General features: G+C 36.7%; 2 protein-coding genes across 2 annotated transcripts; both read right to left on the bottom strand.

Annotated features, from left to right (window-relative positions):
- Positions 1 to 2388: 2388 nt before the first annotated feature.
- On the bottom strand, positions 2389 to 3000 carry LOC137656420 (putative surface-exposed virulence protein BigA). Its single transcript, XM_068390599.1, has one exon. It carries the CDS (start codon positions 2998 to 3000, stop codon positions 2389 to 2391), a length of 612 nt encoding a protein of 203 aa, XP_068246700.1.
- Positions 3001 to 4350: 1350 nt separating this feature from the next.
- Positions 4351 to 5736, bottom strand: LOC137656419 (keratin, type I cytoskeletal 9-like). The gene has a single exon (XM_068390597.1). The coding sequence runs from the start codon at positions 5734 to 5736 to the stop codon at positions 4351 to 4353; it is 1386 nt and encodes a 461-aa protein (XP_068246698.1).
- Between the last annotated feature and the right edge of the window lie 6923 nt (positions 5737 to 12659).

Raw genomic sequence — 12659 nt, 5'->3', positions numbered from 1 at the left:
AAATATATATATATATATATATATAATATATATATATATATATATATATATATATATATATATATATATATATATATATATATATAATACGTAAAGAGTGCTATTCACTTACAAAATTCTATACTATTCTATTAATGGTGTAATGAGAATGATTATAAATTGAAACTATTAGGATGCTCCTGATAAAAAAATAAACCCCATATATCAAAAACATTTCTTTAAAATTATTTGCTTTATTGTTACTACTTTTATAATCATCATCATTGATGTTATTATCATCATCAGAAGTAGTAACTAATAGAAGAGAAACAACAAACAATCACGCCTTATAAATAGACGCAAAATAAGCCAGATTCCAAAAGGATCATTTTCCAATCTCCAATTCTGGGATTTACGGCCACAAAAACCCCCAGATCAATTAAATTTTCTAATCCGACATAATCAATCTGAAACATAATTTAGGCGAATGTGAAACTCCGCCAATTATGCAAATGCCTTCTGTTATACTTTAAGGCCATTGCATGATAAACTGCGTCAGAAATGTGTCACCATGTATCACTTTCTTGTCATACACCACTCGTTTATGAATTGCCTGTATTCCCTTTTTGAAGTGTGTATCCACTTTTCAACACGTTTAAAGGACGCTCATGAATGGCAGAGGCAAGGGACAGTGACAATTACTAGGAGACTGACCATATACCTACTGTATATGATCAGCACCCAAACCTCTCTCCATACAAGCAAGGACCGGGGAGGTCCAGGCAATGGCTGCTGATGACTCAGCAGGTAGAACTATAGGCTCTCTCATACTCCACATACTTAGCTCACAAGGATGGTGAGGTTGCAGCCAAAAGAGGAAATAATGAGTTTGACCAGGACTCGAACCCCAATATGGCAGGGACACTATGTGTTTCATGATTTTATATTTTCACTACTTGAATGTGTAATAAAAGTATCCAAGTTTCCTTGTTCACTATAAGTAGGTATCTTAAGAGTATCCGCTTTTCCGTTTGCGTGTAAGGTAAGCGTTTCTTTAAGCAAGTATCATACGTGTCTCCACTTTCATAGACTGTATGCATCGTGAGTGTTTCCACTTTCATAGACTGTATGCATCGTGAGTGTTTCCACTTTCATGCATGAATGTATGGCCAGTGCTACCACTTTCATGCATGAATGTAAGGTCAGCTTTTCCACTTTTATGCATGAATGTAACGAAAACGTTTCCATTTTCATACATGTACGTAGCGTATGCGTTTCCTCTATCATATATGATGTAACATCAGCGTTTCCTTTTTCATGCAAGAAAGTACCGTCAGTGTTTCCATTTTCATGCATGAATGTGTCGTCAACATTTCCCCAATAATTCATGAGTGTACTGTCAGCGTTTGAACTTTCAGGCATGAATGTACCATCAGAGTTTCCACTTTATGATTGCAGGTAACGTCAGCATTTCTTTATTCATGATTGCATGTAACGTTAGTGTTTCTATTTTCATACAAGTATATAGTCTCAGCATTTCACTTTCATGCATGAATGTAATGTCAGCGTTTCTATTTCCATACAAACAACGTCAGGATTTCCACTTTCATGCATGCATGTGATGTTATTTCCACTTTCATACATATAATGCCAGAGTTTCCGCTTTCATGTATGAATGTAACATAAGCGTTTCCACTTTAATGCATGAATGTAACGTCAGCATTTCTGCTTTCATGTATGAATGTAACATCAGTGTTTCCACTTTCATGCATGAATGTAACGTCAGCATTCCCACTTTCATGCATGAATGTAATGTCAGTGTTTCCACTTTCATGCATGAATGTAACGTCATCATTCCCACTTTCAAGCATGAATGTAACGTCAGCATTTCCAGTTTCGTGCATGAATGTAACGTCAACATTTCCACTTTCATGCATGAATGTAATGCCAGCGTTTCCACTTCCATGCATCAAAATAACGCCAGCGTTTCCGCTTCCATGCATGAATGTAAAGCCAGTGTTTCCATTCCATGCAAGAACGTAATGCCAGGATTTCCAATTCCTTGCATGAATATAACGTCAGCATTTCCACTGCCATGCATGAACGCAATGTTAACGTTTCCACTTCCATGCAAGAATGTAACCTCCCTGCTTCCATTTCCATGTATGAATGTAACGTCAGCATTTCCACTTCCATGCATGAACGTAACGCTAGAGGTTCCACTTCCATATATGAATGTAACGCCAGCGTTTCCACTGCCCTGCATGAACATAACGTTAACATTTCCACTTCCATGCAAGAATGTAACTTCACCCTTTTCCACTTCTACGTATCAATGTAACACCAGTGGTTCCCCTTCCATGCATGAATGTACCCCCTGCGGTTACACTTCCATGCATGAATGTAATGTCAGCGTTTCCACTGCCCTGCATGAACATAACGTCGTTTCCACTTCCATGGAAGAATGTAACGCAAGTTGTTTCCTCTTCCATGCAAGAATGTAATGTCATTTTCTCTTTCATTCATGAATGTAATGTCAGCGTTTCTGCTTCCATGCCTGAATATAACGCCAGCGTTTCCACTTCCATCCATGAATGTAACACCAGCGGTTCCACTTCCATGCATGAATGTAACGTCAACGTTTCCACTTCCATGCATGAATGTAACGTCAGCATTTCCACTGCCAAGCATGAACATAACGTCAAAGTTTTCACTTCCATGCAAGAATGTAACGCAAGTGTTTCCTCTTCCATGCACGAATGTAATGTCATTATTTTCTCTTTCATCCATGAATGTAATGTTAGCGTTTCCACTTCCATGCATGAATGTAACTTCACCGTTTCCACTTCCATGCAGGAATGTAACGTCAGCATTTCCATTTCCATGCAAGAATGTAGCTTCAGCATTTCCACTTCCATGCAAAAATGTAACTTCACCGTTTCCACTTCCATGCATAAATGTTACGTCACCATTTCCACTTCCATGCATGAATGTAGCGCCAGCATTTCCACTTCCATTCATGAATGTATTGCCAGTGTTTCCAATTCCGTGAATGAATGTACGCCAGTGTTTCCACTTCTATGTATGAATGTAACGCCAGCGTTTCCACTTCCCTAGATGAATGTAACGCCAGCATTTCCACTTCCATGTATGAATGTAAAGTCAGTGTTTCCACTGCCATGCGTAAATGTAATGCCAGCATTTCCACTTCCATGCATCAATGTAAAGTCAGTGATTCCACTGCCATGCATGAACATAACGTCAACGTTTCCACTTCCTTGCATGAATATAACGCCAGTGTTTCCTGGATGAATTTAATGCCAGCATTTCCACTTCCATGCATGAATGTAAAGTCAGTGTTTCCACTGCCATGCATGAACATAACGTCAACATTTCCACTTCCTTGCATGAATATAACGCCAGCGTTTCCACTTCCCTGGATGAATGTAACGCCAGCATTTCCACTTCCATGCACGAATGCAAAGTCATTGTTTCCACTGCCATACATGAATGAAATACCAGCATTTCCACTTCCATGCATGAATGTAAAGTCAGTGTTTCCACTGCCATCCATGAACGTAAAGTCAACGTTTCCACTTCCATACATGAATGTAACGCCAGCGTTTCCACTTCCCTGGATGAATGTAATGCCAGTATTTCCACTTCCAAGCATGAATGTAAAGTCAGTGTTTCCACTGCCATGCATGGATGTCATGCCAGCATTTCCACTTCCATGCATGAATGTAAAGTCAATGTTTCCACTGCGCATGGACATAACGTCAGCGTTTCCACTTCCTTGCATGAATGCAACGCCAGCGTTTCCACTTCCCTGGATAAATGTAACGCCAGCATTTCACTTCCAAGCATAATTGTAAAATCAGTGTTTCCACTGCCATGCATGAACGTAATGCCAGCATTTCCAATTCCATGCATGAATGTAAAGTCAGCGATTCCACTGCCATGCATGAACATAACGTCAACGTTTCCACTTCCTTGCATGAATGTAACGCCAGAGTTTCCACTTCCCTGGATGAATGTAATGCCAGCATTTCCATTTCCATGCATGAGTGTAAAGTCAGTGTTTCCACTGCCATGCATGAATGTAATGCCAGTATTTCCACTTCCATGCATGAATGTAAAGTCAGTGTTTCCACTGCCATGCATGAACATAACGTCAACATTTCCACTTCCTTGCAAGAATGTAACGCCAGCAATTCCACTTCCCTGGATGAATGTAACGCTAGTATTTCCACTTCCATGCATAAATGTAAAGTCAGTGTTTCCACTGCCATGCATGAATGTAATACCAGCGTTTTCACTTCCATGCATGAATATGCGTTAGTGTTTCCACTGCCATGCATGAACGTAACGTCAACGTTTCCTCTTCCATGCTTGAATGTAACACCAGTTTCCACTTCCCAGGATGAATGTAATACCAGCATTTCCACTTCCATGCATGAATGTAAAGTCAGTGTTTCCATTGCCATGCATGAACATAACGTCAGCGTTTCCACTTCCTTGCATGAATGTAACGCCAGCATTTGCACTTCCCTGGATGAATGTAACGCCAGCATTTCCACTTCCATGCATGAATGTAAAATCAGTGTTTCCACTGCCATGCATGAATGTAATACCAGCATTTCCACTTCTATGCATGAATGTAAAGTCAGTGTTTCCACTGCCATGCATGAACATAACGTCAACGTTTCCACTTCCTTGCATGAATGTAACGCCAGCGTTTCCACTTCCCTGAATGAATGTAAAGCCAGCATTTCCCCTTCCAAGCATGAATGTAAAGTCAGTGTTTCCACTGCCATGCATGAATGTAAAACCAGCATTTCCACTTCCATGCATGAATGTAAAATCAGTGTTTCCACTGCCATGCATGAACGTAACGTCAACGTTTCCACTACCATGCATGAATGTAACCCCAGCGTTTCCACTTCCCTGGATAAATGTAAGGCCAGCATTTCCACATTCATGCATGAATGTAAGGTCAGTGTTTCCACTGCCATGCATGAATGTAGTGCCAGCATTTCCACTTCCATGCATGAATGTAAAGTCAGTATTTCCATTGCCATGCATGAACATAACGTCAATGTTTCCACTTCCTTGATTGAAAGTAATGCCAGCATTTCCACTTCCCTGGATGAATGTAACGCCAGCATTTCCACTTCCATGCATAAATGTAAAGTCAGTGTTTCCACTGCCATGCATGAATGTAATACCAGCATTTCCACTTCCATGCATGAATGTAAAGTCAGTGTTTCCACTGCTATGCATGAACGTAATGTCAACGTTTCCACTTCCATGCATGAATGTAACGCCAGCGTTTTCAATTCCATGCATGAATGCAACGCCAGTGTTTCCCCTTCCATGCATGAATGTAACTTCACCGTTTCCACTTCCATACATGAATGTAACGTCAACGATTCCACTTCCATGCATGAATGTAACGACAGTGTTTTCACTTCCATGCATGAATGTAACGCCTGTGTTTCCCCTTCCATGCAAGAATGTAACGGCAACGTTACCAATTCCATGCAAGAATGTAACTTCATCGTTTCCACTTCCATGCATGAATGTTACGTCAGCGTTTCCCCTTCCATGCATGAATGTAACGCCAGTGTTTCCACTTCCTTGCTTGAATGTAACGCAAGCCTTTAAACTTACATGCATGAATGTAATGTCTGTTGTCACTTTCATCCATGAATGTAATGTCAGCGTTTCCACTTGCATGCAAGAATGGAAAGTCATTATTTTCACTTTCATTCATGAATGTGATGTCAGCGTCTCCACTTCCGTGCATAACTGTAATGTCATCATTTCCACTTCCATGAATGAATGTAACATCAATTCCCCTTTCATGCATGAATGTAACGTCAACGTTCCGATTTTCACACAGGTAAGAACTGTACGCATTTCTACTTCCAAAAGTGCCACCAGCATAATAATTTTCAGTTTCATATTATGAGCATAGTGTGGCTTTTCATTTTCACACATGAAAGTATAAACTCCCCCTTAGATTACATGCATATCTAAATAATTTATCTTACTTATATGCGTCCACGCATTTTGTTCCTTTTTGAAATTTCAAAATAGCCTTTTAAATCAAGCTAAGTTGTGTACCTACATACATCATTCCTTGTTATACTGAATATCGTTCATGCATTGTGGAAGCATCAAAATACGATTAGACATATCAACCTTATTTAATAATCTATATTGTAAATGCAATGGGCAAATCAATTTCCAATTACAAGATCAGACGTTATATATATATATATATATATATATATATATATATATATATATATATATATATATCATCAGCCGTTACTAATCAACTGCAGAACAAAGGCCTCAGACATGTCGTTCCACTTGCGTTTGTTAATGGTCATTCAATGACAGTTATTGCCCACAATTTTTTTTTAGTTCGTCAATCCATCATCTTCTCTTTTTTCCCCTGGTTCTTTTGCAATATCTAGAGACCCATTCTGTTATTCTTGTTGTTTGTTATTCTCATTATATGTTTTGCCATGTTCCTTTCTTATTCTTACAAGTTCTTTGAAAAAACTGGACATTGGTAGGGCCTATGATGAGAATGATAAATATTAGACAGAATAATAGAATATTATATATATATATATATATATATATATATATATATATATATATATATATACACCAACCTGTATACATATCGTAATATATCTACTTGTAAGTGTATAAATCTATATAAAGCGAATATATTCAAGTATATCTTTCTCGGGTGATAATTTCTTGTCAGACATTTAACTCCCAGGGCTTGTATTCCCTTATAGGGGATACATTCGTGTGTAGGGGCAATATATCTTTCATGATGTAATATAATTTAAGGTAATAAATCTATGAATAATGTTTATATTTACCCGTTGCCATGTATTCATCTTATTAACGTAGGTAGTTGCAGGTAAAAAAATTGAATATCTTATCTGACAGAGAGAGAGAGAGAGAGAGAGAGAGAGAGAGAGAGAGAGAGAAAGAGAGAGAGAGAGAGAGAGGAGAGAGAGAGAGAGAGAGAGAGAGAGAGTAATAGGATAGATTTTTCATTATTTCTTCAGAGAGAGTGATTAGACAAATATCCGAATATCGTATGTTAGTACAAATCAAAAAACCAAAGAAAAAGGAAGTTGAATAAAAAGTTATATCAATTTCGGAGTTTCCTTGAAGAAATTCTTTTTTTTTCGTGTCTTATTGCATAAGATTCTACTAATCACTGATCTAATATTTGTTTTCCATTGCTTTTATTTTTACAAATCGATAATAGAATATAATCTGACCCCATAAGATTTTAAAAAAAAATTCTATAACTTCTACACATCCTGTGTACCATAAATCTCTCTCTCTCTCTCTCTCTCTCTCTCTCTCTCTCTCTCTCTCTCTCTCTCTCTCTCTCGATAGATATATATATATATATATATATATATATATATATATATATATATATATATATATATGTAAATGTATTCCTTACTCTGTACATACATCCATATATGCATACATACACTACACGCATGCACAGAAACACACACACACATATATGTATATATATATATATATATATATATATATATATATATATATATATATATAATCCCTCGAATCCTCTTGTTGTGGGTTACGGTTCCAGTAGGTACACAGTCGTTATCCATTTTTCTTCCGTCCCCTTCCTTCGACTCAACAGGTGCACTGGACAGACTGGCACACAAAGGGGGAGGGGGAGGAGGAAGGAGGGAAGGAAGAGGGGGATGAGGTAGTGAGGTTGTTAGTGCGGGTAATGGATATCTTCAATTTTTCTTCTGGCCGCCCCCCCCCCCCTCTTACCTATGTCCCTTTTGCTCACCTCAATATTCTCTATTTCCCCTTCCATGCAAATTACCGTCTCTCTCTGTACCATGGTCTTTCACTGTCTTGGGGTAGAGTTCTATTGCTTGAGGGTAAACTCGGGCATACTGTTCTATCTCATTTCTCTTCTACTTCTTTTGTTAAAGCTTTTAAAGTTCAAATATGAAATCTATTTTAATGGTGTTACTGTTCTTGAAATATCTTATTTTAATTGTTAATTACTTTTCTTGTAGTTTTCCTATTTCTTTTTATTCACTGGGTTATTTTCCCTGTTGGAGCCCTCGGGCTTATACCACCCTGTTTTACCAACTAGGGTTGTAGCTCAGCAAGTAATAATATATATAAATATATATATATACATATATATATATATATATATATATATATATATATATATATAAAGAACAGATGTCTAGGTATATATACTTCTTTCCTGTCATGCTTAGTGTCAAAAACCAACATATGACTACTCGGTGTCTCACCATCCCTCGGGTAGACGGAGAGAGACTAGTCATACCCAGGTGTGAGGGGCTTCCCGGTGTTGTAGTTAGGAAAAGCTGTCTAGCATTGCATGACCTACTGTAGTCAGTAGTGTCATATTGTAAAGGATTTCCAAAGTTCTCGCTTTTTTGTTTCAGCCTACTTCCTCTTTACCTTTGTGTGCTTATTATGATCCAGCGTTTCCCTTGATGTGTTTTAAGCTTCTTAGTTGTAATATGAGCAAGGTTTTTTTTTTAAGGGTATTATCCATAAGCTTACAATGCTTAGATGTGTTAATATCTCTAGACATTTAAGTCTTGACGTTTACTATTTTTTAAGGTATTAACTATTTCCTTAGAGCTCTTACGTATTTAGTTCAAAATGCAAGAACATGTTTTGGTGTTTGCACCGGAAAAAAATATCCACAAACGATTTTGTTCTTATGGTTCTTCTAAATTCATCTACTTATTTTGATCTAATCTGCAAATAAAAATCTATTCAATTCTCAAGATCTTTTCAACCCTTTAAAGGTTTAAAGGTCACTCATAAATGAGAGAGGCAAGGAGAAGTGATAATGCCCTAAAACTGACCATATATCTATATGTTCAGCGCCCAAGGCCCCTCCCCAACCAAGCTAAGACTAGGCAGGACCAGGCAATGGCTGCTGATGACTCAGTGGGTAGACTTATAGACTTCCCCAACCCCACATCCTTGGCTCACATGGATGGTGAGGTTGCAAACACTACAAGAAACTATCGAGCTTGAGCGGGTTTCAAACCCCATTCCGGAAGACAGCAAAGTAGCCTACTAGAACCATAAAGGATTATAGTGTTCCAATCTTTTCAACCTATCAAATTATCTTGATTACATTAATTTTTGCTAACTCCAGCCACCTGGAATAATTTTGAGCTCTACACTGGTAAAATGGCAATGACTTTTATTGCTCCTTTTAGCTTATGTAGTTCTTCCACGCGATTAGATTTCAATTTACATTATCATTTATAAAACTAATCCTGCTCTACATTTCAAATATGATAGAATTCCCATTCGCTTCATTTATTGTGTTTATCATAAAACTATCATTGTCTATTATTGAAAAAACTCCAATGTCAAAAACATTGTAATGGACACGTAATCATTAATCACCCTAGCATTATAATCTTGCATTAATCCTTCAAATACTAATGACCTACACTTTTGACCTATTATTTTCATCACTATCAAAACCATATCATCAAAAACATCACCAATCACTCGCAATCGTCATTAATTAAAATCACTTTTTCAAAACTTCTCCTTTCTCATATGATTATCAATTACATATACATCAATTATAACGATATACCATAAAAGAAACAGTTTTCTTCTTTATCACCTCTTTCTTATTTTGCTGTTTACTTTTTCTCATTAAATTATCTTATCAATCGTTTTTCAATTTCCCTTTGGCTTCTTACAACCACATGGCGCTTCTAATGATAATTACATTTTCTCTTTTTATTTATCCCCTGTTTTCCCCTCTTCTTTCACAATGGAGTTTGAACATTTCTTATTACACTATTTAGCTATGGTAAGCAGCTCTTCTAGGAGAAGGACACTCCAAAGTCAAACCATTGTTCTCTAGTCTTCGGTAGTGCCATAGTCTCTGTGCTATGGTCTTTCACTGTCTTGGGTTAGAGTTCTCTTGCATGAGTGTACACGCGGGCACGGTATTCTACTTTATTTCTCTTCTTCTTGTTTTATAGTTTTTAGAGTTTATAGAGTTTATACATATTATTCTAATGTTATTGTTCTTAAAATATCTTATTTTTTCCTGTTTCCTTTCCTCACTCGGCTATTTTCCCTATTGGGGCCCTTGGGCTTATATCATCCTGCTTTTCCAACTAGGATTGTAGCTTGGCAATTAATAATAATAAAAATAATTATAAAAATAACATGAATGGTAAAATTCAGCAAAATATCGTGTTGTGTGTGTCTATGTATATATAAGGAGGTGCATATATCTGCACACATTTAATCTTAGAAGCAAACTCATAGTGTTATTATTTTTAAACTTCTGTTGTAGTTTTTCCATAGTTCCTTTCCTCACTGAGCTATTTTCCCTGTTTTATCACTTGGGCTTATAGCATGCTGCTTTTCCAACTAGGGTTTTAGCTTAGCAAGTCATAGTAATAGTAACTTTCACCCTTCTCTGTCTTCTTCTATCACCTTTATCCTCGTACTTCCACGTCCGCTCGAAATGGTCATCCTGATCTCGAGAATTTGTTCCAATCTGATGTGATTGTCCTCCATTGCTTTGTTTCATGTTGTTCTTTTTTTTTGGGGGGGGGGGTTGTGTGGCTTCCTCGTTGTACTTTTCTCTTTGCCAGGTTAAGTACGTGGTCTATTTCTTTGAACTTTTTTTTTTTTTTTTTTTTTTTTTTACGAATTTACACTATCCTTTTCCCAGATTATTTCGTATCTTTTCAAGAGTTTTATATTTAATTTCTCTTTCTTCTTCGATATTGCTATTTCTTTTCTAATCTCTAGTTAGTCTTCAACATAGAATTTCCTGATAAACATTTTTTTTTAGCAAATTTATAATTTCCTTTTCCCAGATTATTTTGTATCTTGTTAAGGGTTTAATAATTAATTATATTTTCTTTTTCGATATGCTTTTTCTTTATTATCTCTTTTTTTACAGTCTTCTACATAGAATTTCCTAATTGTGTTCTCATTTTACTTTATCGGAAATTATGCTAATAACAAAACCATAAAGATGTAATTTTCCGTTCTTATTTTGCCACGCATCTCTATCTCCTATTTTTTTTTTTTTTTTTTTTGTAGAATTAACGATTCACTTTTTTAACGTTTTATAAACAATCTACCCAAGACAATTACTGCGTTTATAAAAATTGTCGTTTTACTTCAGCGTTAATGACCTTAAAAGCTTCGATGACAATATTCTACACAAAATCATAAATTTGGTTTTCGAAATTCAGAGACCAGAAACAGTATGTCCTATTATTATTATTATTATTATTATTATTATTATTATTATTATTTACCTAACCTAACCTAACCAGAAACAGTATGTCCTCTTATTATTATTATTATTATTATTATTATTATTATTATTATTATTATTATTATTGTTGTTGTTGTTACTTGCTAAGCTACAGCCAAAAGAGCAAAGAATATTACCTCTGTATACTCCACGTTAAGCCTAAACCGAGGCCTATACTAATTTTTTTTTAATGAGACGCATTTGCACTGATTCGCAGGGGTGCCCTTATAGCTCGGATAAGTTTCCTGTTATCTGATTGGTTAGAATAATCTTGTCCAACCAATCAGCTGGCAGGAAACTATTCCCAGCTAAAAGGGTATCCCTGCAAGTCAGTGAAAATGGGACTCATTAAAAAAAAATTGAGTATAGCAAAGAAAGAGAATGAAAAAAAGTAAGACTTATCCCATGGTACAGTTGGATACAGGGATTCCCGGCACATCTTGATCCGGAGAAGGGCACCGTGAAGCCAAATAGGTGGTGGACGGGGTTACACACAGGAACTCGCCGCTCAGTAAGGGTGTGACTGAGTGGACTTCCTCATGAAACAGTGTGCCAGGTATTTCTGTGTCCAACTGTACGTAGCAGGAAATCGTTAATAATAATAATAATAATAATAATAATAATAATAATAATAATAATAACGGAAAGACGTTTTCAAAGCTTAGCAATCTATAAGTTATAAATTTCAATTAAGTAAATGTTAGAAGTGTCTTGATGGATATAATAGCAACTTAATTCAACATGAGAGAATCCCCGAAGTCACTATTAATACTCATTAATTACTGAAGTTATTAATGGAATTATAATTAATCATTTGTCAATGAATCATTTATAATTAGAAGTTCCCGCTATTAATATAATTGGTATCCACAAAAGCGACCATCGTAAAATCAAGAGAAAATAGCAAAGATAACCATTGTGGTGGCCGATGTGGTAACATCCCTGACTGGTGAACGCCAGACTGAGGTTCGAGTCCCGCTCAAACTCGTTAGTTTCTTCGGTCGCTGTAACCTCACAATCCTTGTGAGCTAAGGATTGAGGGGGGGGGGGGTATGGGGTAACCTATAGGTCTATCTGCTGAGTCATCAGCAGCCATTGTCTGGCCATCATTGGTCTAGCTTGGGTGGAGAGGGGGCTTTTATAAATGGTCAGTCTCTAGGGCATTGTCCTACTCGATAGGGCAATGTCACTGTCCCTTGCCTCTGCCATTCATGAGTAGCCTTTAAATCTTTAAACCTTTAAAAGAATGAACAGCAATGAATGTCTGGAA

The sequence above is a fragment of the Palaemon carinicauda genome, chromosome 17 (genome assembly GCF_036898095.1).
Source record: "Palaemon carinicauda isolate YSFRI2023 chromosome 17, ASM3689809v2, whole genome shotgun sequence".
NCBI classification, from domain to species: Eukaryota; Metazoa; Arthropoda; class Malacostraca; order Decapoda; family Palaemonidae; genus Palaemon; species Palaemon carinicauda.
Note: the sequence above shows the minus strand (reverse complement) of the source record. Positions and strands in the feature narration are given on the sequence as shown.

What these genes read in the sequence shown, in the direction of transcription:
- LOC137656419 (XM_068390597.1), bottom strand. Translation starts at nt 5,736, where the DNA reads ATGACTTTCCATTCTTGCATGCAAGTGGAAACGCTGACATTACATTCA.
- LOC137656420 (XM_068390599.1), bottom strand. Translation starts at nt 3,000, where the DNA reads ATGAATGGAAGTGGAAATGCTGGCGCTACATTCATGCATGGAAGTGGA.